General features: G+C 42.1%; 2 protein-coding genes across 3 annotated transcripts in view; one reads left to right on the top strand and one right to left on the bottom strand.

The window, feature by feature from the left end:
- The window catches only part of ppfia3 (PTPRF interacting protein alpha 3), a 33,512-nt gene extending 27,159 nt beyond the window's left edge, over nt 1-6,353 (top strand). The window contains 5 exon segments of the mRNA XM_042505293.1: nt 523-698; nt 1,882-1,950; nt 2,054-2,219; nt 4,029-4,090; nt 4,379-6,353. Of these exon segments, the coding sequence (XP_042361227.1) occupies nt 523-698; nt 1,882-1,950; nt 2,054-2,219; nt 4,029-4,081 (464 nt within the window). The 3' untranslated portion in view covers nt 4,082-4,090; nt 4,379-6,353.
- A 1,588-nt stretch (nt 6,354-7,941) lies between these two features.
- LOC121956853 lies at nt 7,942-18,002 on the bottom strand. Of its 2 annotated transcripts, none has more exons than XM_042505258.1 (2): nt 17,196-18,002; nt 7,942-10,431 (listed from the first exon to the last, which is right to left on the bottom strand). In XM_042505258.1, the coding sequence occupies exon 2, from the start codon at nt 10,410-10,412 to the stop codon at nt 8,961-8,963; it is 1,452 nt and encodes a 483-aa protein (XP_042361192.1). In that variant the 5' UTR covers nt 10,413-10,431; nt 17,196-18,002; the 3' UTR covers nt 7,942-8,960. The 2 variants fall into 2 exon arrangements, with proteins under 2 accessions (XP_042361192.1, XP_042361193.1); XM_042505259.1 differs by having other exon boundaries at nt 17,423-18,002.
- Nucleotides 18,003-26,189: the final 8,187 nt, after the last annotated feature.

Genomic DNA, 26,189 nt, shown 5'->3' with positions numbered 1-26,189 from the left:
ACTCAGTAAAACAGGAACACTTTCCTGTTTCCTTTGATTATTCATCAGTAATTAACACAATGGGTTCTTTAAAGGGGAACACCACTGAAATGAATAGTTCCAATATGTTTTTTCCAAAGACTGGGAAAATTCAATCAATATTTGTGAACATAAGCTTCTTTCTCTCAAAGCCAGAAACCAGAGAAAAAAAGTCCCAAACTTTTGACTCCTACATCACAAATTTGAATTTTAGTGTTCCAGGTTTTTTTGGAATCTGGAGCAAATATTCCATGTTTGCCAACATTTTTGGACTGTCTTAGACCATAGGAAAAATTTTGTATGAATTTTGAAATTAGGCATAGTTCCCCTTTAACCCTTTCAAAAGCTCACTAATAGATCTGCATGTTTAATCCAGCTTGACGTTCAGGAAGTGAACATATTAAGAAACCTGATCTGGCTTCTGAAAACAGCGAGCCGACAGCTTGCTGTTTGCAGATGGATGCGTCCTCTGCCTCTCTTCATCCTCTCCCTCTCTCCTCCCAGATGTGATGGTGTGGTCCAATGAGCGCGTGATGTGCTGGGTGCAGACTATCGGTCTGAAGGAGTACGCCGACAACCTGCGTGAGAGCGGCGTCCACGGGGCTCTGCTGGCGCTGGACGACACCTTTGACTACACTGACCTGGCCCTGCTGCTGCAGATCCCCAATCAGAACACACAGGTAATGCACTTATGAAGAGGAGTTAGAGCTACAACAGGAAGTGAGGCAGAGTTTTTATAGACATATATTTTTGGATGTGAAAATCTCCTCCAAACTTGTCTTTTACATTACATGAGTTTTTTGGCATTTTGTATTTTAATAAACTGAGAGTGGTCAGTGTAGAGAGACAGGAATCATGGCTAAAGGTGCCAAGTTGGGATTCAGTCATTGACTTGGTGCTTCCATGGTATGCACCCTGACCGTTACACTACTGGGGCTCCAGCTTTAGTTTGACCACAGATGAAATTACATCTTCGTCTCCCTCGTTGAAAAATCCAGAATCTTTAATATGCAGTTATGCACATATTTCTAACCGCTGAACAAAAGACGTCTCCTAGTTGACTGAAAATGTGAGTTTGAGGCTTGGAGTTACCTCATCACACTTGTTTAAGTTGCATACTAGAACGTGATTGGCTGCAAAAGTTGTGATGGCCTAAAATGCTCATACTTCCATGCCCATAACCAGAAACATTGCCAAACCCACCAGACTTTATTAGCATAAACAGTAATTTCAGTGCGTATAAAATCTAACCCTAACCCATTTAACTGGGAAAATTAAAGGTTTATTCCAACCAAACCAGAGTTGGATATTGTTGGAACATTGGAAAGATGAACCAAGACAGTTTTGTTGAGTTGATTATATTTCTGTAGATTTTGAATTAAGTGTGTTTTACAAGAATAAAATTCATGTTTATTGAAGTTGAGTCTGAAGATTTGATGTGAGCGATTTCAGGGCTTTTTCTGGTTAAACAAAACAGATCTTTCTCTCTAACAAAAAGTTCTACCTCTGTAGGGGTTGTTTCCATACGGTTATCAGATATAATAAAAATCTGAGCTTGGTCCGTGGAAAACAGAAGCACTTTTAGTGAGTCTGAACTGGCGATGCGCACGTTCCCTGACAGTTTACACTGCAGCCTCTTTCACAGCTTCATGATATCTGTAGTTTCAGTCTTAAACAATACATAAGTCAAAATTTCTTTGACCTTCAGAGCCTCAAATAGGACAGTAAGTAAGTATGACGTGTTTTTAAAGCAGGAATAATATTCAAACATGAACTACTGACTGGCAGCACACCTGCCCTGAAAATATGTCATCTGCAGAGTCCAAACCAATCTCAACTCTCTACATCACTTCTCTCCTGCAGGCCAGACAGCTCCTGGAGCAGGAGTACAACTCCCTCATCTCCATGGGAACCGAGAGGCGACCTGATGAGGTCAGCATGCTAATCAGCTCAAATAATAAGAGAAAAATTTGAGATTATACAACAGAAGGATTATCTGAGTTTCCGTCTTTCTGTTCACATTCTGTCTGTCTAGCAGGATGGAACGAAGACGTTCACCCGCTCGCCCTCCTGGAGGAAGATGTTTAGAGAGAAAGACCTTCGGGGCGTGACCTCCGACTCTGCCGAGACCCTGCCTGCTAACTTCCGTGCCTCAGCCATCTCCACGCCCTCCGTTACCCTGAGAAAGGTTCAGAGTGATGGTGAGTAAGATCCCCGACCTCTGACACCTCCGCTCTCATATTCACATTCACACTCCGAGCCCTCGAGGCGCGTCTCAATTTAGACGATGACCTGTTACTCTATATGGCGTTACTCACATGTAGAGCATGACAGGAATCAGGGCCAAAGGTCTGTTGTAGCTGATCAGGTGATCTGCAGATCTGATGATACATGTGTTAACATCTGGATTTGAAATGATCCTTGAGCAGAAACGTCTAAGTAACGCAACAGTGTTAAGCAGGGGGTGACTGAAGGGTAGGTACTACACTTCCATGATGGTGTCGTCACGATATCAGCAACAACTGCCATAGGAGCGCAGTGTATAGTGATGAGATAGCCAGTGGGATACATAGATGCATTTACACTCTGTGTGGTTTTTAACAAAAACAGACAGAAAATGTTTAATTTTATTCAGACATTGTATCAAATTTCACTACAAATTTAATAGCTGTATCTGTCACAGACATGAAAAAATAGAAACATTTCTTTTTAACTGAATCTTTTCTGTTTCCCTTCTAAAAATAAAAGTCTTCTGACAACGTTTCTGTTGACAGAATCCCTTCATTTGTTAACACAAGGTTCTTTATTGTGAAATATTGTTATGACCGTGTTGTTGACAATGCAGTAGCTTGCAGGGCTTCAGAAATGAGTGGAGTACTGGCATTTTTGATCCTGGAAATAGAGTAGGTACAGCAGCAGGCAGCTCTGCAGCAGCAGGCAGCTCTGCAGCAGCAGGCAGCTCTGCAGCAGCAGCAGGCAGCTCTGCAGCAGCAGCAGGCAGCTCTGCAGCAGCAGCAGGCAGCTCTGCAGCAGCAGCAGGCAGCTCTGCAGCAGCAGGCAGCTCTGCAGCAGCAGGCAGCTCTGCAGCAGCAGCAGGCAGCTCTGCAGCAGCAGCAGGCAGCTCTGTAGCAGCAGGCAGCTCTGCAGCAGCCGTACTATCTGTGTGAACACCACGTGTGAGCCACAGCAGTGCGGTAGCCATCACGTACTGCTCATGCAGGTGGTGTGGTGCTGCTATAACATGCATGTGCGTCCTGACCCGCTTACCTCAACAAACCACAGAGAGGCTGGGATTGTAACACACAAATAAGTAGCGTGACTCCATCCTCCGCTCAAAACGCCATCACTCCACTATATCTGTACACAGGAAATTGTGGTTTGCTGCTTTATTTATGCTCTTAATGTTGCATACAGACCCTTTAAAAACCATCTTGGATCAGCGGGCAAATGCATTGTCACAAAGCTGAAAACAGGGCTTCTGACTCCATGAAACGTTGACTTTTTAGATACGTGTTGGTCTCACAGGACAGCTACACGACACATTTATGATGATTTTATAGAATGTGACACATTGCGCAACAGGAGATAAAGGAATTAAATTTAGCTCACACATTAATGCAACCGTAAATGAATATTAGTTAAAAAACCTACTGTATTAGGTAACCTACACAGTATTTTCACTGTGTGGTATTAGTACTTAAACTGAAGTACAGGATCTCAGTACTTCTTCCGTCAGCCATGTTATATAAGCCGCAGGAAAGGCACGACCAGAGTTACACATGCATGTTGGTTGTTTTCATGCTACTCTGCCATTAGTTCGGCAGAGGAATTTTCTCTTTTCTTCAGTAAAGGAACTGACTATAACAAGGAACAGACGCTTCAAAGTGCAGAGGAAGACTATTATCCCTCATTCTGCTTCTTAATAGGAATGCATGTGGAAGGTCAGCGCTGTTTAAGACATTGTGATAATGACCCCGTCTGTGTCTGTTTCCCCTTTTCTCCAAAAACAGCCAACTCTGGTGCCCGGGGTGAATCTGCCTCAGTGAGGACGTACTCCTGTTGAGGGGCTGAGGTGAGAACACACGTTTATTTAACTGTCTAGTGGTGTTTCATCCGTGCGGGGTTTTATCGGTGTGGTGAAACAAAAACATCCGAGTCTCCTTTCACATGTGCCGAACACATTTCCTTGAGCCTCCTTGTTTTATGTTTTTGTTTGTTGAGGCAGATTGGTTTGAGCCTGGGATTTTAGGAGTCGCCCTAAGGTCTTTAAGTGGTGGGTTTCAGTTGGTGGGGATTTAAGGAGAGTTGAATTAAGGCTGCGGAAGCAGTGACGTGGGAATAATGCTGTTTCTCTCCCCAGGGCGCTGACTGGATTGGGACTAGAGGACCCCGCTCGCTCATCCACGGAGAAAGAAGCAATGAATATAACCATTTAACTTCAAAATAAATCTATCGGTCTGACCATTCTGCAATAACAGAAGCAAAGTAATGAAGGGGGAAAATGACATGAAGAATGTATGAATGTATTTTCCGACCAGACTGGGAAGGTTGAATGGGATCAGCTGTTCTTTCTCTCTCTGTCTCTCTCTTCCTGTCGTTCTGTCTTTGCTCTTCCTCTCTCGGCGTGACTGTGCTGTGGGGTTTAACGAAGGACAACACTGGTGTCAGTCCGGCACGTTTCCTCCCCCTCCTCATTCCTGTCAGAGTCTGCACACAGTCAGCAGAGTTGGCAATATCAGGGCTCATTTTCCTACGTTCAGAGGGAACCACTACGTGCTGCCATTTATTCTCTTACAGTCTGAAAACAACTTAAACGTGTCGCCTTATAACTTCTGCTCAACAACAGGTGTTTTTACTGAGAGCCGGGGCAGAAGTTAACCTCACCGTGAAGTTAAGATTTGAAAAATGACTAGAAGGATGTTTAAAATTGTAAACTGATCGGGGGGGAAACGGCCGGATGGTCATAAACCGTGTTCTCCTTTCTGCTCATGGTGTCCAGTGTCAGCCATTGTGGCTCTATTGTTGGCCTTGTCAGGGGTGTGTAAGTGTCCCAAGTTGGTCGGAGTGGTGTAGTAAAACACGTCCGAGTTCAGACCGCTGTTTGGCTCCGACCACATCAGAGGGACCCTCCTCATGCTTTGTCTTTTGGCACCTTGAAAGCCGATAGGCTGAGTAATCTCTTTTGAAGAGACCCCATTATAGAGATCAAAGGCACAGAGGTGGACGGGACAGGGTGGAGCGAAGCCGCAGAGGCACTGTGTTCATGATGTCGATGGCAGGGAATCCATTAATTTAGTGTTGGTACCACTTTCTGTAAAGGTGTACTTTACAAAGACTTTAAAGTCTGGGCTTTATCAATGTTAAAGGGCCATTCCACAGATATGTCACATGAAGTTCAGTTTACTAGAAATTAGATAAACCTGTAAAAACAGTTGTATAGTGTTTTCTAAGGTGCTGGAGAAGCTTTGCAAAAAGACGCTACTGAGTTGCATTATGGGAAATGTAGGATCCAGCATTCTTGGAGCTTTACTTATACTGGGGACTAAAAAGTCACGATATCTCCCTCTCTGATGCTTCAACTTATTTGATTTTTTTTATCTGCCTCTTGTGAGTGCCCCAACTTTTTCAAAGTGCAATACTAAAATGCTTGAGCACAATAAATTCTTAATAATGTTTTATAGATCAGTAAAAAAAAAAAAAAAAGCTACTGATAAAGACATATTTTGGGTTGCTAAGTTGTGAAAAAATTAATTTTGATGGTGTAAAATTTGCTCTAGTTCTGTGGACCCCACAAAGCTCAAACACATACTGTACATTAGCTCTGAAATATATATATATAAATATATATATAAAACTGCAGACTTTTGTAGCTAAGTATTAGGATCCGAATGTAAAAGAGCATACCTTTTTTGGACATAATAGTGAGCCATTAGATCCAAAATACAGCTTTAATTGGGCCCAAAAAAATGAAGCCCGACCCTACGGGAACCCACATAGTTTCTGTCATCTTAAGTCTTTTCATTATGGTGACAGACCTCTGTGACACCAGGTATGTTCCTTGTCTGGCACCGACTGGATTGTTTGAAAACTTGGAGCGCTGCTGAAATATACCATTACCACTGTTATTTCGAGCAGCAGAAACAGAGGACGCTGAGGCAAAGAGTCAAAGGTCTACATTAAAATTCTGCTTTAGTAATTAATAAAGGGTTCTTCCATCACAAAAATATATCCTGTGTGGATCTTAAATCAATAATAAGTTGTTAATTAATGGAATAAAGAGTTTGCTAAAAAGACAAAGCAAAAATGCAACAATAATATAGATTTTTTTTTCATAACTGGCAACTCAAAAGCCATTTTTAATAATATAGTAAATTATTACTGGCCTATAAATAATGTAAACATAAAATATAATGAACATGAAAATAGTCGTGTAAGGATAGTAAAGTATGTCTGATTAGAAAGTGGTACCGCAGTATTATATATTTAAGAAGGAATGAGACATGACATAACTTGACATGACGTTGAGGCCAGATTTGAACTCCTCGCTGGCCCTTCATGATGTCATTGTGCGCTTCACGACTTGTAATCATCAGCTCAGGGTCTTGGGTAATCCTGATGATAGGAGAGGCGGCAGAGAGATGAAACAGCGTCTCACGGGGAGGACGGAGATAAAAAAAAAAAAAAGAAAAGAACTGAAAGGATGGACAGAAGCCGGTCATTTTACTGCACACACAAGCCATAACAGAAACCAAGAGCTCTCTGGGGGATGAGATCAGGGAGAGGCAGGGAGAGAGGGCGAGCCCGAGGAAGCCCAGGAAACAAAACCTTTAGCCTCTGTGTTTACGATGCATGTCAAACAAACGACAATGACCTACAAACATTTTTTTGGTGGTGAAGATGATATGAGGTGTCTTTAAAAAAAAATATATATCTGTATGATAAACCTACAGGGGGTCGGGAGCCTGGGGATCAATTTGTAAAATGTGTGTATTTTTTTCAGTTGTATTTTTTATTTTTTACGATATCTATTTATTTTCTTTAGGTATGTATTGGATAAATGTATGTACATGTTCCGTTCCTTCTTGACTTAATTTGAACTAGTTTTAAAAAGTAAATATGAAACATTGAAAATGGTCATTCAAATACGCTACTGTATGTGTACATTTTGAGAACAAATTGTGCAATGATTTAACAGATTTCCATGATTAAAGTGATAGTAATACAAATTGAAAATATCATCTGGAAAATAAACAATAATGATGATGATAAAAATGGTGATGTAAAAGGAAAAAAAATAAAGCGATCCAGGTGGATCTGCTGATCATCGCAAAATTTCCTCCACTTTTCTTTTCCCCGTTGATTTGTTTTATTCTTTCCCTTTCTGCAGGTAATCGTCTGTGTGCAGGGGTGAGTTTAACCAAGTACATTTACCACAGTGTGTACATGTACAGACAATTAAATGTAATGCTTTTACATTTTCAAAAGATTATTTTTTTAGCAAATATGAGATGGATTTTTAAACAAATGAACTTTTTCTTATTAAAGCATTGCAGGTAAGTCTAAAGGTGAGTAGTGTAGTCCCCTGCAGAGGGAGGTTTTATGTAGGAATATGATTATTGGAGTGAGTCAGGTTAATCTACATTTTGTCAACAGTAAGTGCAAGTAGTATTAGTTTCAGTGAAGCTTTAAAAATTTGTAATATCAGGAATCTGGACTTCAGTGCATAAGGGCTTGACTCTTTTGCACAACGGGTGAGACCCTTCAAATAATTTTAAGGAACTGGGGAAGGAGTTATGCTTTCTTTTAAATTTTTGCTTCAGGGAGGAATATTCACCTTTAAATGGTCGAATTTTGTATTTATTGTAAATACCCTTGTTCTTTTTTTAAACACCATTAATTGCAGCCTGAAAGGTTATAGAGAGATATGGGTATTTATTTATTAATGGTGGAGGGAGGGTCATGCATTTTCCCCAGTTCATCAGGGAGGCTTGAGGAGAAATATTTTTTATTGCTCTGGGGAGGGTGGTGATATTAAAAAAACAACAACAAAAAAGTCACGCCCCAGCTCCCCTGATAAATAAAGTACAGTCCCCCCTGATAACTCTCCTTTTGCAAGATGAATCCCAGAGTGCTTTGAGAATGAAATTCTGCACATTTCCATCAGTTAATTTGTGTGAAAATAATTTGCCGAGTACAAAGATCCTTTATTACCACATTTTGGCAGGCAAACTGAACAAACCAACAGATGTTAAAATTAGCTTGTTTAGGTGTTGTATAATTTACAAACCACATGGGTTTGCATTCATGAACCACATCGAACATGTTCTACAGACGGAGATGTTTTCCTGCTACAAAACTGTCAAATCATCAGCCTGAGTGAAACCGTGCTAAAGATTGCCCATGCTGTAGTTTCTGTATCTAAAAGCACTGTCACATTAATCCATCTGGGGACAGTGTGGAGCAGTAAAACGGAGCCTCAGTAGGTGGCGCTCCTTCCTCTCACAACCTGAGCGGCCCAGAGGCTGGAATTATCATCAGACACTGGAGAGACCTACCACTCCATGAAGACTTCTTCTATAAATACACACAGATATACATATCTTCATACATAAAGGTATACTGGTGTCATATTGTACACATATATAAAGGAATATATTAATATCAAAGACATACACATGCTTACATACTAATCAAAAATAACTTAGATTATGTAGATACATCATACAAAAACAGTACTTTTTAAAGTCAAATCTCTATGTGACATTTTTCCCTAAGATCTAGTGTTGAGGTCTTCTTGTTTTTTGCAAAAGTCTTTTGAAGTTGTGATGGAGGAGAGAGAGAAGTCATGTTTAAGGATGTGCACACACAAGGATGTCACAGCCATCTGCTCTGTGTCACTTTCTACTTCTTGCCTTCTCTCTTTATCTCCCCCTTCCTCTCTCTCAGCCTCTCCCCTTCCTCGTCAAGACCTCCCTCCCAAGCGCCTGATTGGTTCTGGACAGCAGCACACACACGCAGGACGAGTCGATGCGAATCCACCTCCATCCTGTTCTGTTGTTAGCGTCTTTTGTGAGGGCTCGGACGTACGACTGCTTGGCTTTGCACTCGCTCACCCATTGTTTTTTATCCACGCCCAAGCAGCCGGCCCCAGCTACGCCTGTCCCGGCAGGTCTCAGAGCGGCGCCAGCCCTTGACCTGCCGGCGTTGCTCGGCTGCTCGGCCTCTCTGCAGCGAGTCTCATAGAAGTACTGTTTGAGTGGCCCTGTCTGCGTCTGGATCTCTTGCAAGATGGTGACCTTCTGCCCGTGGGAGTCAATGGCAGTCTTTTTGTCGGTGACCCAAACACTTTCCGACTCGCACACCGACTTTTCGCCTCTCCGTCTGTCGATTAAATGTGAGCGTTTATCCCTTCTGACAGGGTGGGCAGCCTCTGTGACTCGAGAAGAGTCAGCCCAACTCAGAGTTGTGCTCCTATCGATCGCTCGATCCCCGTGACCCTCTATGTGTCCGTCCATGTCCTCCTGCTCCTCCCTGTCCTCCTCCAGCATGCCGGTCTCCAGCATGAGCAGGAGAGGCGGGTGTTCTGGAGGCGACGGGGACGGTGAGAACAAGACTCGCGGATGTGCATCCAGAAACATCTCGTCTCCTTCAAAGATATTTTCCAACACGGTCCCAAGACCAAGCCCTGCCTCCAAGTTCATCTCGGTTCGACCTCTTTCGGCCCCTGGTGTCCACGTGCTTCCCATCCCGATCGTGGGTGAATTTCTGAGCGTCTCCGAGGAAACAGTTGGTTCTGGTCCTCTTTGACCCTTTAGATCAGCAGCAGGACTGACTGCATTATGGGTTTTCGCTGTGGAAACCAGCAACAGTCTTTCTGTAGAGTCCTGAAGATTGTCCTTCTTGGAAAAGTCAGCAAAACTTGAGTAATCTCGCCTGCTTCTGCTGCTGCTTTCAGCTTTGTAATCCTTTGGTCGAGAATTATCCTGGGAAACATCCTCGGTCCTGAGTGTTCCTCCTTCTGTGGGAACGTCCACAGTGACACCGCTTCTGTCATCGCTGCCTGAGTTGCTATTGGATTGGAAGGTTGCCTGATTGTCCACTTTGAACGTGGAAGTCTCTTCATCTACGGAGGATTTCACATAATCCCTATGGTTCTGGAGGTTTTGTCTGTTGGTGTGTTGGCTAAGAGCAGCAGCCATGTTGTAGTCCGTTTGCAAGGAGGCATTTCCATGGAAGTTGTAGTCCACAGGGGGGGCCGCGAGGCGAGCATGATGGGGCTCTCTGCGGTTGTCGAAGCCAGGCTCTGTCGTTGCGGCGGCAATCCTGGACACGGGGTTGTGAGGGAAGGGCAGGGCCGAGGCAATCACCATGGCAACCAGGGGAAGCCAGTGCATCACTCCCAAGACGTATCAGCTGATAAGAGTAGATAGATGGGAGAGACAGAGAGACAATGTTAGTTTAAACAATGCAAATTGTGGCTTATACAGTTAACATAAGTACCTCAATTAAGATGTAAAATGAGAAGTTTTACTGGTGGCCCGCAGCTTTATGACCCTGCTGCTTTAACCACTGAGGTATGGCTTTAAAATCTTGGCAGAAGTCGTGGAAAAATAGTACCAAGTACAGCAAGGTCACGCTCTGCTTCTTCATGTGGGGAGATGGAGTTCAGCTATGAACACTGTAGATTCTGAAGCACTGACCTTCAAACGGACACACTGACAACCTGGTATGTATGCAAGTCAAGAACTTTACAGCCAAAGGAAATGGATTCAGAAGACATCTGCAACCGAAGAAAACAAGCCCCCATTTTCAGATTTTAAGGGTATAACTTTTCTTTTCTTTTTTTCTGTTGTTGCAGGTTTTTCCAGGATCCAGTAATCTGGAAATCTCCATAACAATCATGGTTTACCTCAGATCTGCTCGCAAAAACACACAAATTAGAGGAAAGCATCACAACTCCGCTAAAGGTAAACCTCAGGTATTCAATGTGAACACACCTGTGGTGTGGTGGAATTTGTTTTTCTTTCAAAAGATGATGCCTGAACATGATACAATAAATACGCTGCCTCAGACTGGCAGAGTTTGTTTAGTGATATATATCTTCACTATTGTAAACACCCTGCTTGCCATAACATGCATTATTTAAACTTTGTGCAGCTTGTAGTCACAAAAGGATTAGCAGTTGATTTTGCGTGGCAAAATATGAAACAAATACTGCAGAATCTTTGTAATAAATCTTCTAGGGGTGAAGTCATGCAGCAGTAGCAGTAGGTGACATTTACAATCTTGAAAACAGGACAGAATGTTATTTAAAAGTGCAGAGTCTGTTTCTAAAATGTCATTAAAAGTTTATTTTAGAGCTGCTTGAAAGTCTGTTTCTGCGTAAAAACATGTAATACTTTCAGCTTCTCAAATGTAAACATTTGCAGCTTTTTCTTGCCTTATATTAAAATATTTCAATACGTTTGGGTTTTGGATGGACAAAACACAACATTTGAAGACCTCAACCTTCAGAGCCCACATAGAAATATTTCATATTTCATAGGAGTGACAAAATAGGGTTTTCTGAAAATCTTAGGGTGGCACACCATTGTAGTTTTTCCAAAATTTCGCCAACATTTTGCCTAAATTTGGAGTGTTATTTACCTCCCTCCCCAACAAGCTTTGCCAACATGGCTGGTACCAATGGATGTCTTTAGTTTCACCAATACCTTTGCACTGACTAAAACAAAGCATGCCACAGTCAATTGATGACAATAATATTAGCCTCCAATTATTTTTGCCAGAGGAGGCAAACAACTGGTCACCTTTTGCCATGAGAAACAGAGATGAATACATTTTTTAAACCATTTTTTGATGCATTACAGACCAAGGTTGGATGAAGTGGATTGAGAAAATTATCAGCAAATTAATCAAAGATAAAAAATTAGTTGTGGTCCTAGTCTGTTTAGTTATTTGAATTAATTATATTAAATGCCAACAAATTAGACTGTGCACTTAACTTGATTTTATTTATTATTTTAATACAAAACAATTTACAGTTGCACCAAAAAAAAATCCCCAAAATGTTTAAGTTGCAACATTAAATAAAAACTAAAGCACGTGTGTCCAAGTGAATGCTGATCACATTTTACCAGATTTATCAAAAAAGTGATGTTAATAACTTAAGAACACATTATGTTATATAGTGACACATTGAAAAGCCATTACAATGACTATTAGCCAACAAATCTGTACAGAAGTCAAATAAAACACTCCCTCGTGTGAGCCAAATGTAAACACTTCCCAGGAGACTTTTCAGGTAGTTTGTCATGTCTGACATCATCTGCATGAAACATGAATCATAAGTCAGGCAGAGGTGATTCATTTGTGTTTCATAGTCAGGGACACCTGTGACTAACCAGAAAAAAATTCCAGTCCCCCGTCCATGTGGCATGCACAGTGGGACGGCGCTCTGAGGAGGTGAGCCTTCAGTGTTGTTTGAAAGCAGGGAGGAGGTCACTTGCAAAGAGTTAAAATAGGTGGAATGATCAGAATGTCAGAGATGCAGCTTTACTGGCGCGGTGTCTTCACGGCTTCCTCAGACAGCGAAGAGAGAAAAAACACAAGTGTGAAGGAGTGGCTGTCACAAATGTGTGTTTGTTTGCTTTTGGTTGACTGACTGAATGTATCATCAGTGACCATCAAGTGAGTGTCAACACATGAATGACAAAAGTTAACCCTTTTCAATGACAGAACACGTTGTCAACAGGGCCACACCCTGGGCACAATATAGCCAGCCGAGGAGCAGCAAGGTTTGGTCGACGCATCACTCATGCAATCACCTCGGGCGCACAAAGTGCCTGCATGTCATGCTGAGCTTCCTGTTTGCTTAAACTACTGATCTATGATGACCTGCCAAAGAAATCAGGTGATGAAAGCAAGATAATTGGTAAATTGGGCTGTTAACACACCCCTAAAACATGGAGAGACCAGCCAACGGCAGCGCAAGATGAAAACAAAATGTGTGCAGCAAAGTTGCATACGATCTCTAATAGCAGGAGAAGCTCTTTTGGAATTGGATGGTGAATATCCAGGAAGAATCTGCAGGATTTGTGTTATGTGAGTCTCTTGCAGGGAGCAATTTGCTTCTTAAGGGCTTTCTTGGAGCACTCAGGCACCACACAGAAGGCAGGCGAGCGCACTCTCTAAGTGGTTTCTTTGTAAAACAGCAGCAGCAGCAGCACTTCATCACCATGCTCCATTTGCCACAATGACATGCATCATTTGCGCTCCCTGCAAGGCTAGACGAGGACCACGACGTTCTTCCGCCCTCTGGACCCGACCCAAGCACTCTGATTCCCCCCACAGACGGACACACACACACACACACACACAAATCCCAGTCTCTCTAAATCCAAAACCTCACTTAGTAAATAAAAGCCCACTCAACACTGCACACTTATGTTAATCCTAATCTCCGTAGCCTGGAACTCTTCCAAATGAGCACAGGAAGAATACGCTAAAAACCACAGGACAAGGGCCTGAACAAACCACGTCACCGAGCAGAACTCCATGAATAAACACTAAACAGACTAAACTATGACATTAACGGCGAGGCCTCCCTGAGCCGCCGTGGCACCCTGAATTATTTAGCATTGATTCTATTAATTAAACAGCCTGTTTTCCACTTGTTTCGTGTGAATTTATGCTCACTCGAACCCTTCGCGGTTGGTCAGAAGAAACTCTTCCTCCAAACTGTGCAATACTGTAACATTCCCAGCAGGATATCAGGGAGACGACCTCACAGAACATTTTTAAGTGAAAACTCGAAACAGATCTATTTCACTTTGCTTTTCAACTTGTCTTGTAACGTGCTGCGTTTCCCTTCCTCTGAAATCACTATCCAGTGTTGTGTTTTATTCCTGTTACTGACGTTATTTGTTTATTGATTATTTTACTATTGTTACTGATTGCTTCCATTTAACCATTTCCCTGTTTATCCGCATTCTTCTTATTGTGAAGCATGTTGCGCTATATTTTGTTCTTTTTTTTTTAACATATTATCTACCGATTCTTTTCTTGATTAGTGACTTGTCTGGTCATAAAAATAAAAAAAACTAGAAAAATACCCATTGCAATTTCCAAGGGGAGCAAAGGGGAGCTTCCAAGTCCAAGGGGATGCCCAAATAAATAACAAAAAACAAAAGACCTACTATACTGTAAGAAAACAGAGAGCAGCAAATTGTCACGTCTTAGAGGCTTGAACCAGAAAAAGTTTGCCTTAAAAATGACTGAAACGAATAATCGACTGTTAAATAGTTGGCGACTATTATTCTGTTGAGTTCAGTGGTCATTTTTATATTAAAGTCTAAATAACATCATTGCCGCTAGGGCTGCAAATTAAGACCATCTTTTGTTTTTGATTAGTTTGAAAGTTTGTTATTTGATTAATCAGTTTATTGCCTGGTCTATTCAATGTTAGAAATCACAGTCTCTTAAACCCAATGTGGTGTCTTCAGACGTCTTGGTTTGTGCGACCAAAAGTCCAAAACCACTGAAATATTCAGATTATAACAACTACTTTCATGATTGTAATCTTCCAATTATTTTCTGAAAAGATTAATCAGTTATGAAAATAGTTGGCAACTATTATTCTGTTGAATTCAGGGGTCATTTTTACATTAAATACTAAATCACATCATTGCCATTGAGGCTGAAAATAAAGATGATCTTTTATTATTGGTTAATTAATTTGAAAATTAGTTATTTGATAGTAAATGAATTACCTGGTCTCTTCAATATAGTGACAAATTACAATTTCTAAAAGTCCAGTGTGACATCTTCAGATGTCTTGGTTTGTCCAAACCCCCTTTGCAACAGTTATTTTAATTATTGATTAATCTGATAATTGTTTTCTAAAACGATTAATCAATTACGAAAATAGTTTGCGACTATTATTCTGTGGATTGACTAATTGATTAAGTGACTTTAATAATTGCAGCTTTAAATGCTGTAATTATAATACTATAAATGTTTTTTTTAACTTAGTCTTCAATTCTTGAATCCAACTATTTTGTTGACGTGCAGCCACTACAGACACTTTGCTGTAAAACACAACAGACACATATGAACACATGGGAAAACACTATATGAAAGTGTTTCTTCACAAAGTCTGGCACCTGGCAAATTGGTCTGACTTCTGTTTTGAGTGCTGCCTGCCAGTGTGATCCACAGGGGTGTAATCCACATAAGACAGCGTGAGTGACGGCGAAATCAGGGGGAATTATGGCACAGAGGGCCTCTGGCTGTGAGACCCTCCCCAGGAAGCAGATGCCATAAAGCAGCCCCACACCTGGCAGTGGCTACTGTGCTATTAGCCTGTTAACAAAGTAATGCCCCCCTCGTGCGTGGCTAATGTCAGACACGTCCATCCGACAGACAGTTAATGCACTGTGTGTTAGTGTTGGGACCAGGCCCCATCCTAACCTAATCCTGCCTCTTTGAAGTCAACGGGGTTGGAAAATGTCTGGAAGGCCGGCTGATTGGAGGACAGTTTGCACCTCACATCAGGTCTTTAGGCAGATTTTACGACAGGTTAGGTCAGAAACAGTGTGGCTGTGACACCATGTGAGGTATATAACACATGTGGGTAAATGTTTGCCCTCACTTTCTCTCTCTCTGTGAGGGTAGAGTAAAAGCTTTGGCCTCACATGTGCTCATTTACAGTGCCTTGCTGTCCCACTGTGCAAACAGCCCATTAATTCCAGGTCTGTGATTGTTTCATACCACGCTCAGCCTGCACACATCCAGCCTCCTCCTCCTCCTCCTCCTCCTCCTCTGACCTCAGCTCCAAATGAAACAACTCTATCAGTGGCATCTCTCTCCAATCACATGATCATCTCTCTCTTTCAGAAACACAAGATGACAAGACACACTTCTGATGAGCGGCGGTGGAATGTTACATGTATGTTCACTCAAGTACTGTACTTGTGTGCAATTTTGAGGTACATATACTTAAGTATTTCCATTTTCTGCAACCTTGTATTTAATTTAAGAGTTAAATATTTTACTCCAGTTATTATTTGATAACTTTCATTACTTGGTATTTCCTGGATTCAGATAATCAACAAATACATCATGATGTAGTGATGTAATATTATACATTAAAAGAAAACATTTATTGGTAATGGGGAGGGGGATACACAAGTCATCTAGCAGATAAGGTATATGAATGAGCTCCACTTTTACCAGCTTCAATATTAAAGTGATGTATACAATAATTGTAATACAGTGATATATTATTCTGCATAATGAGCACATTTACCTTTGGTAGTCCGTGTATATTTTGATGCTAATACTTTTGTGCTTTTACTTAAAAAACTATGAACACATGACTTTTAATTGTAATAAGAGTATTTCTACACTATACCGCTGTTTTACTTAAGATCGGAGTACTTTTTCCACCACTGCTGATAAGGTACATGTAGTAATGCACTAAAATACCACAACAAAGTCTTGTCTGACTTAATTTTGACATGTAATCCCACAGAACGTGTAAAACTGTAACACTGAATGATTTCTTTTATTCTAAATGACTTTTTCACCTCCCACAGAGCTTTTTCAGCCCCTGATCTTTTGACAGTATCAAATTAAGACTTCAGCAGCGGGTTTGTTTTATATTACAACCTGTGTGATCTACCTGCGGGTGGATTGTCACGCGGTAGCTCTCACCTCACCTGACTGACTGCCAACGAAAACAAAATGCGAAATTGGCTACAACTGCAGGACTGCCAATGAAAATAAGTAAAACTGAACTTCGACTGGAGTGTTCAAAAGCCTTGTGCGACGAAAATGAGTTAAAAATGCATTATAAAACATCAACCAAAATTTAATTGAAGATGATAAAAAAACAGTGTGCCAGTTGTGTGTGCATGCATGGGTGTAAGTAAATAAGTGATCTGATAAATAAATAAATGAAATGCATGGACTTTTGAATAGCCAAATATGTACATGAGGTTGATAAACTGACCTAATTATATATCCTAGGGTTTCTTCCTCGCATTATGTAACTAGTAGTCAAAGTAACTGGCTAAACACATCATTAAATCAATAAATATATACGCATAATAATGCATACACATTGTTTAACACTAAAATATTTGTTAAAGGCCTACATGTATGATTTAAATCCATACCGTTTAGGTGAGATCCGGACCCCGCGTCCTTCCAGCTGACACCACATTGATTATAGAGTCCTGTCGCCAGTTACTCAACTGGTTTTAAAATAATAAACTCAAATAACACCTTCGTACGGAAACCACAAAACTAGACACAAACATGTCTTTCTTCTTTTAATAGTCCATGACATCGCATGTGCGCCCCAAAAATCCGACAAGGTGGGGAAAACTGTAAAGTTACAAACCAGAAAAAGTCTCCTGTCCCGGGAGCGCTTCCACTGCAGAGAAAAAAGGGCTGCTTAATGAGCCCAGAAAAGTGTCAAAAATGTGCCATGAAGTTTAAATATTCCATGAGTTGTTACTCCTCCAAGGCGGCCCGGGGAAAATGTATCTCATTTCAAATATGTGAGCGAAGAAGTGGAGAGGTGAAGAAGTTGGCCAAATGTTTTAAGACCTGAACTCCGCCTGAAACGCGTAAAGTCGGACAAACAGTTAAGCTAGCGCGAGGCGGAATCAAAATTTCCGGTTTTGACTGTCAAAGTAAAATCAATTTGCAAAAGCTGTATTGCGATGAAACGCTTGACTGGCAACGATAGTTCTATTTTGAAGACATGAAAATGTACTTCCGGCGCAACTTCTTCTTCTCCGCTGCGAAATTGACACGGCTAACGACTCTGGTTTCTCCTGTGAAGCGCAAAGACAAGCACAAGTTTTTTTTTCCTCAGGAGGTTAGTATATTAAAACGAGACCTACGACATATCAACGAGTAACATCTGTGAGAACACATGTGTCTTAAACTCGTTTCCTAAACATATGCATATAATATAGAACTGTAATCCAGCGTTTGGTAAATAAAATTAGCCAAAAAAAGGTCACATTTCATGCTAGCTAGATTTGATACATTCAAACAAACGTGTGTGAAGTCAGACTCAGCATGTGCGTGACTGAGATATGTTTTACCTTTACCTCCCCCCTCCTTTTTTCATCCCCGCCCCACGGTTCACAAGAAAATTATTTGACGAATTACCAGCAGTGTTTTGTTGGCACGGCTCCACGTAATGTGACTTCAGTATGGGTTGGTAACAGTGCAAATTATTACAAACAAGCTGTAGTGAAGCTGGATGGCGCAATTCGTCAAGGCTCCCCTTCTGCAAGTGCAAGACTGCAACATAATCTCATTTGGCTCAATCAGACCTCAGGATGTAACTTTATGTTTTAATGCCAAATCCGAGTTTCAGATTGCTTCCTGTTTGCTTGCACCAGATTTTTTTTTGTCTTGGGTATGTGCCTGGCTATTTGGCAGGTGAGTGTCTTGCTGAAGTGCAACACTTGGATGGGATCATTTGGATCTTGATGACCTCATTGGCTGTAATTAGTGCTTACATATTTTCTTGACACTGTTTCCAAAACGTAGTGGTTTGCAAAAGTGAAAATACAGAAGAAGCACAGACACCACAGATACAATGTTCAGTATGGAAATAATTCACATTCCTAAATCCCATACATGCGTTTTAACAGGGGTGGACATACAAATTTGGGGGTCCTGGGTAATGTTAAGCATGGGTTTCCCTGAGTCCCAGCCCAGACCTACATCACCCCAACCAGCTGTTTTATAAAAACTGAATCCTGGAATATCCTCTTATTTATAACCATTCTTAGTCTTCTAAAAATTATATTCATAAGCAACATTCATTGTATGGTGAACATCCTGCCGGCTGTTTTAAGTGGTGTATGAAGCATTTACCTTCAACATTGGTGTCCTTCGTTCTTGTGTGGTCTCAGACGTAGACAGATTTTTATTATTTATCATAAAGGTAACTGAAAGTTACTTCCTTGTAAAAAGTGAAAATATTTATTGATGCCGCGGGCAAAGAAACAGGTGATTAGTTTTTGGTGTGCCTCCAAATCTGGGGATGTTTGAAAGTATTGCAACACACATTACTTGAATGAAAAACAATCTGGCACATTTATTCCTTGATCCACTAATGCATTTGTCATTTTTTTTTTATTATAGCAACAAAATAAGATGATTGTGCAAATGCAGTGAATGGATGTGTATTTTCAGTGTAATAATGTCTGACATTGTAAATGTAAGTTCTGTATATATTTCTCCTTGAAGGAATATTTTATCCCCTATTTTATCATTTGTATGTCCATTACTCACCATGGGTTATGTTAATTTTAGAGAGAAAACGAAATTTTTCTCACGTCTCTGCAGTCAACAAAGAATCAAAAAATGGTAAACATTCTTGAAAGGCTCAAGTAAAAGTTGGGTTTAATAACAGCAAAACTATATCAAAACATCTGTTTATAAATGTTTACACAACTCCTGCAGTATAATCCAAGTCTTACTTATCCAGTCATATGCTCTGTGCTTCACAAACACATGCATTTTCACTAAAACTGTAACATTTCAAACACTTCCACATAAACAGCACAGTGCAATACTTCGTTTTAGAGTTTTAGCCACAATGCATGTGTTTAAGACGTACTGAGCATACGACTGGGTAAATGAGACTTGGATTAAACTGCAGGAGTTGTGTCAAAGTTTGTAAAATGATTTTTAGATATAGTTTTGCTGTTGTTAAACACAGACACCTTTTGCTTCAATTCATCAAGAATGTTTGTCTTTGTTTGGATTCTTCGTTCACCATGGAGGCATGCGAGATAAAACAAATACTGCATAACACGGGGTGAGTAAGTGATTTACAAATAATCATTTGGGGGGGTGAAGTTTTCCTTTAACGCAGCTGTTTTTATTTAAAATTTTCATGAATGTTCACAGTTAAATGCTGCAGTTTTTCAGTGTAATTAAACATAATTTCCCTGTATATGTTGTTTGTTTGAATGCAGGCGGCTTCCTGTAAAGTTGAAAGGATGGAAACAGGAGCTGGTGACTGGCTGCCCTGTCCACTCACGGGTCTTTTGGGGAAATCGGCGAAGGCCCAGTAGAGACACAATGGAAGTCTGTGGGGGACACACAGGCCGACAGACAGTTCAACGGGTCCTCTGAGCAGATAAGTCGTCCCCACACAAACCAGACGAGGGTTCAGTGCTATTGACCCGCGAGAACAGCGCGTCCACTGAGCCTCCCCACCTTGAATGGCCTTGTTGAAAAGGAGAGCCATAAATTGGCGGATGAGCAGAGGAGGGGGGAGACTCTGCCTCCCCACTCCTCCTTCCTCCCCCTCTCTCACATGCTATCTCTTTCTTTCCTTTACCAAGTAGTGGTTTCCATCTCACCAAACCCCTTTCCCCCTGAATGTTTAAAAAGATGAAAGGATAAGGAAAAGAATGGAGACAAAAGAGGGGAGGGTTATGTTACAACCCTGCCCCTGAGAGACTGCTCATGAAAGAGTTTGGGGATGGGAGAGATAGGGACCGGAGAGGAGACACAGAAAGAGAAGGGGGATCATGAAAAGAGGTTTTTCAAACTCAAAGCCGCTAAAACGGGTCACTTCTGTATAGAGAGGCGGACTAAAGTGCAGTCTTCACTCAGGGACGGAGACATTTAACACTGTCAATACCCTCAGATGGAAGGGAGCGTTGATGTACTTGCACCCGTTGACTGATTGCGCAAACACACACGATGGCACGTACACATACACGCTCTGTCTGTCTCAATTCCCCCTGTTTCTCTTAACCAAACCCAACATATAGAAGCTCTGCATGTATATTTTGGAAAATCCTCCACCAGCTTCTCTTTACCATTATGACACAGACATACTGCGTGGTGTCTCCCTTGCGGCGTTCCTCCTTCTTGGCATTTAGTGTCAGTCACTCGAAATCCTCGCAACCCTCCCACCATTCTCTCAATCTCCTTCTTTGTCTGAACTTGCCCTGCGTGCACTTAGATATTTCCGCCTCGGGGTGCATCAGCGAGAGTTGGAGTCGGAGAGAGAGAGCAAGGGAAAGTTGTTAGCTGAGTGTGGACTGAGTGGAGGTCAAATAACGATGACAATTGAAAGGGCATGGACGCGCAAATGTCCTTTTGCTGTCTTTTGAAAACACACAAACACACACATTCAGACATGCAGAACCATTTCACAATGGAGGAGATATAGAGGTGTTTTTAAGGTTCATTCACAGAACATGTTTTCCATCATACTGTCATTTCCTAAATCCGCAAGTCACCGAAAGCCCTTAAAGTTAGGTCACAATAATGTGGCCGAATAACACAATACCCAACAGCGATTTTCTGTTGTTCCATTGGGATTTGTGTTTTCGACAAACAACATTTTTCATGACCCAAACAGATTATCAGACTGTTATTAAAGCCCCACAAAAACAAAACTGATCCTTTTACTGCTCCTGCCTCGTACACGAGGAACTCAAAAGGCCTCCGGTAACATCACTCACTGCGTCTCATAGCGGTGATATCAGTTTCACCACAGTCATTTTTTCCCGCTCATGATCCACCTTTTTTCATCCTGACATCTTCAACCGATTCTCGTTTCCAGATGTCACTTTCACTACCTTCGATGAAATCTTTCCCACACGCAGCGCCACCACACATCAACCGATCGCTTTCGACATCCTCCTTTATTTGAAACTCGGATCTGAGCGTAATTGGAAGGTAGCGATTATGGCAATTATTGCAAATAGCTTAGCTGTCAGGGCGAGGCTAACAGTCTGTCTGTCCGCAACTGAGTCAGACGTCAGACCTCAATTACAAATCCTCGACCTCCCCGGGGTGCCCGGTGTCAGTCCTTCATCATGTCCTCTTCTGTCGTCGCACACTTTGAATCTCCCTGGCTGATTAGTTTTTACATTTTCAGTCCTTCATTGTTCCTTTCATCATTCACCCACAGCCTCTTCCTCCTCCCGTAACCCAAAATTCTCCCCAGTAAGAGCTGCACCACCATCGCTGCCATCACCACACACACATACACATGGAGGTATAGCTGCATGTGTTTCCAATTTCAGGCGTAATGCTCCTCTCTGCGCAATCTGACCCAATTAGCCGAAGCCTCCTGGAAATGCCCCAGTCGGCAGCCGTGGTGGCAAAGAGGTAAAGGGTCAAAGGTGAGGTCATTCACGGGAGGAGGTCAGACTCTGATGATTACATCACCTCCTGTCTGTCTGTCTGTCTGGCTCACAGTCTGTCTTAGACATCCCTGGCTGCAGCGCTTTAGCTGCTGTCCAACTTCCCCACAGACATATTTGGCACAGGTGTAGGATTTTCAGAAAAAAAAGCAACCCAAGCCTGAAATTAAATTTCACAGCTTACTAAAGGTCAAAGAGGATGAGTGACAGGGTCTGGAGCCAGACCACACGTACATGCATATGTGGAAGTAAAAGTATGCACACACACACACACACACACACACACACACGTTCACTCTGACAAACAAACAACACATGCGCCTACAAGTCTTTCCTGCATGAAACTGAAATTAGTGTATGGAATGTTCACCTTGGGGAAACAGATTGGGAGGGAGAGGGAATATGAGAGCATTGGAGCTGCAAACCCTCATTAAGGGGAATGAAGGACTTAGTTGGGTTATTTCTGTTTAATGCTTAATGAGAAACAGGTTGGAATGGGTGCACAATACAGACTGGCGCTGCATTGTTGCATTAGCAGTCTGCCCCCCAATCCAAGTCTGTCTGTTTAGATTTTCTGCTACGTGTGGTGTCGGAGTAGAAGCCGGGTCACTGTCAGTTTATGCTTCTGACGCCGCCATGCAGCCGTTGCCCAGCGCACACACTCTGCTCGTCTTGTTTACATCGTCTGCCCCAGCCAGTCCCCTCTCCTCTTACAGCACCTCGCTTTCCCTCTTTCCACAGATCACCTCTCAATCACTCGTCCTCGCCTCCTTATCTGTCCCTCCTCAGTGTCTCCTTACAGTGTCACCTACAGCGGCTACACTTTCATTCACTTGCCACAGTGCCGCTGTAGGTGACACTGTAAGGAGACACTGAGGAGGGACAGATAAGGAGGCGAGGACGAGTGATTGAGAGGTGCCCTCCCCCTGTAGGCCCGGTTCCCCCCCCCCCCCCGGATTAGACATGCAGTCTAAATAGTGAATGATCTATTTACAGTGACGTCTTCTTTTGCCTTCTCGCCAACACAATCCACACCTCTCTGTGTTTTGCGTTTTTGCACTTATACGCCCCGCTGTGCACACTCTCTCCCCCCTCTCCTCCAAATCCCTTCACCCCCCTGCTCCATAAGCCATGTTTTGTCCCTTTTCTTGCCAGAAGAAAAATGTTACACATTGTAAACTTTTCTCACTGTACAACACCCCACAAGATTGGATTTCAGAGGCAGACTTTGTGTTTGAACTGCTCTGGCAATTAGTAGAGGATAGACTTACAGCGCACCTACTGCACAATGGAGGCACCGGCCCAATTGTACAAGCCCCTGTTCCCGTCCTGCCCCTCTCCATCTGTCACTCCTGTGGGACTGTCTGTGTATGTGTGTTACAGTGCGTGTGGCTCTGCTTGTGCATGGATGTTTGAAATGTTCTATGTCTGTGTGCATGTTTGTTTGTTAGTGTTGAGTTGGATAATAAGTCAGTCAATGCATGACTTTACTTTTAATCCCCCTATTTATAATTTTTAAGCACTATACAAACATTTTAAAAAACAGCTTATAACACAGTAGCCTATAATGTGTTTATAAGCAGATAAAAGAGTTTATTAACGTATGTGTCAAGTATTATAACTCCTGTCAGTCACCCATTAGTGGATGCTGGTGTATAATAGGCAGATAATGAATGACACAATATAAATTAAATGATTAATGATAAACAGGAAAAGTAGTGTTCCTTTGTAAATGGTCTAAGGTCAACACTGCCCATGTGAGCAGCGCTGCTCTGGCGCGACGTGGCTGCTGCTCAGCTGTGGAACATTCAAAGCAAAGGACACTTGCGGATACTTTCCGCATGATGTGCACCGTTTTTTAGTAAAAATAGACAGTGATAATAGTCTTGTGATGCTTATATTAACATTATACCACCTTTTACAACCGTTTCAATGTGTTTGTTTGTCACAGACATATAAATACTTATTTTTTATAACTCAACTTTTCTTGTTTCTGTTTCTAAGTAAAAGCCCATTGACAACTTTTCTGTAGACAGTAAACTTTAGTTGTAAACACAAAGCTTTTAATTATAAAATAATGCATGACTGTATTGTTGACAACGCAGTGGCTTGCATGGCTCCATAAATGAGTGCAGTATTGGCTTTTAATTGTGGACACACAGCAGTCATGGCAGCAGGCAGCAGGCAGCTCTGCAGCAACAACTCTGTCTGTATGAACTCTGCAAATGTGAGCCACAGCAGTTTGGCGAGGTAGCCGTGTCATGCACTGCTCACGCATGCAGTGTGTCTGGGGCGTTACTGAACTAAATATGTGCTAAATGCATTGTCTGAACCCCATGTTACGAAAGTTAGAATAGACTCAGCACCCTATAACACAAAGCCAGAAGTTCAACCACCTGATCAGCCCACAGACCATGTTAGAAGTGAACATTTTTGTCTGTTCAGACGTGAGTTCACACAAGACTGCTAATATCAAGTACAAATATATCATACATACTTTATTTTAGAATGATTGTCATTATCATGACAGTTTATTATGACTTCGTGATCGATTTTTAGATCAGATCATCCAGTTTGCATGTATCTGCCATGTCAATAAGGAAGAGGCTGTGTGGGTTTCATACCAAGGAGTGTTTGCATATTGATGTCATGTAGTGGAATGTAAGGGGAATAAAAACCTTTACTCTTAGGAAGAGCAACTGAGGAGGAATTCCTCTACCTGGATGGCCAGACATTCAATAGATGTTTACACAGAAGAGACCAACGGTATAGACAATCGGGATGACGACATATATGAAGAATGTGGATCAGGGAGGAAGTCGAGCGGCTTCCAGGTGTCACCAAACAGATAAGACCTGGACCACGCAACCTTTTTTCCACCATGGAGACTAACACACAAACACACAAGAGACAAAGCTGAAGCAAACCGTTCACATGGTTAGCAGAAATGAAATACAAAAAAAGAGAGAGAAGAGGAGAGGCTGAATTTCCTGGTGGATGAAGATCGTGATCCAAACATCTGGAATGAGGCACAGATGAAGCTCATCACGGTATTCTCATTAACAGGATGAACATGGACCGTAAGAATGAGGCCAGAGAGATTCAGTGGGACTGAACAGGTACGCGGGCTGAAGAAATGAAAAAATAAGCAACTAACTGAGGTGAAAAGATGAGTTTTAAGTTTGGATTTTAAGACTTCACGGAGTCAGACTGTCAGATGTCTGCATAGTCACGTCATTTTACAACACTGTATTTGACAGCTGAGAGGCTGCACCCATAAATCAATCCTGGTCCGCTCATAAAGTCCCAGTCCTAGGCCCACATTCCCCTGCAGCAGCACCATGTGTCTCCGGTATGACAAACCTGAAACTCCTCGACTTCTACCATGGTTTATTTCGGATTCTGTGTATTGATAAAGTGTCATGGTTCATGGAAAAGAGCTTGAACCTTGTATGTACAGTATGTAGCAGCTCCACCCACGGGCCTCCGTGCACTTTGAGGCCTCACTGAGTGACACTGATATCTGTCAAAGGATCCCTCGGAGGGAGGCTACTGTGTAGAGATCTCCTCTCAGTGCAGAGTCATAGCGCCCTCCTGTGGAAGGGAGGGTAATCCTGACCCCTCCATCACCACCATCATCGTATCTGCTAGCAGGTTGGATTTCCCAAACTCCCTCCCTGTTGAGAGGATAGTCTCTGCAAACAAATGCAAAATAATGTGAGACTAGTTTTCTTATTTGTCTCCTGTCACTGCCAACAAACAGTTTAAATGAGGCAATCCTGTGATGGAAAGGAAGTGAGTGAATGTGGGAGAGAGAAGGGAGGGAGGGGACAGGAGGAGAGCGAGGGTGAGATGGGGTTGGGGGGGCTCTGAGCACCAAGCTGTTGTATTAATCTGCAAATTTTCTCAGATGACGCAGACTGTGACTTCACCTCCCGTCCCCTCTCCCTCTTCATCTCCACATCC

Source organism: Plectropomus leopardus, chromosome 17 (genome assembly GCF_008729295.1).
Source record: "Plectropomus leopardus isolate mb chromosome 17, YSFRI_Pleo_2.0, whole genome shotgun sequence".
Taxonomy (NCBI): domain Eukaryota; kingdom Metazoa; phylum Chordata; class Actinopteri; order Perciformes; family Serranidae; genus Plectropomus; species Plectropomus leopardus.
This window is presented reverse-complemented; position numbering and strand designations above follow the sequence as displayed.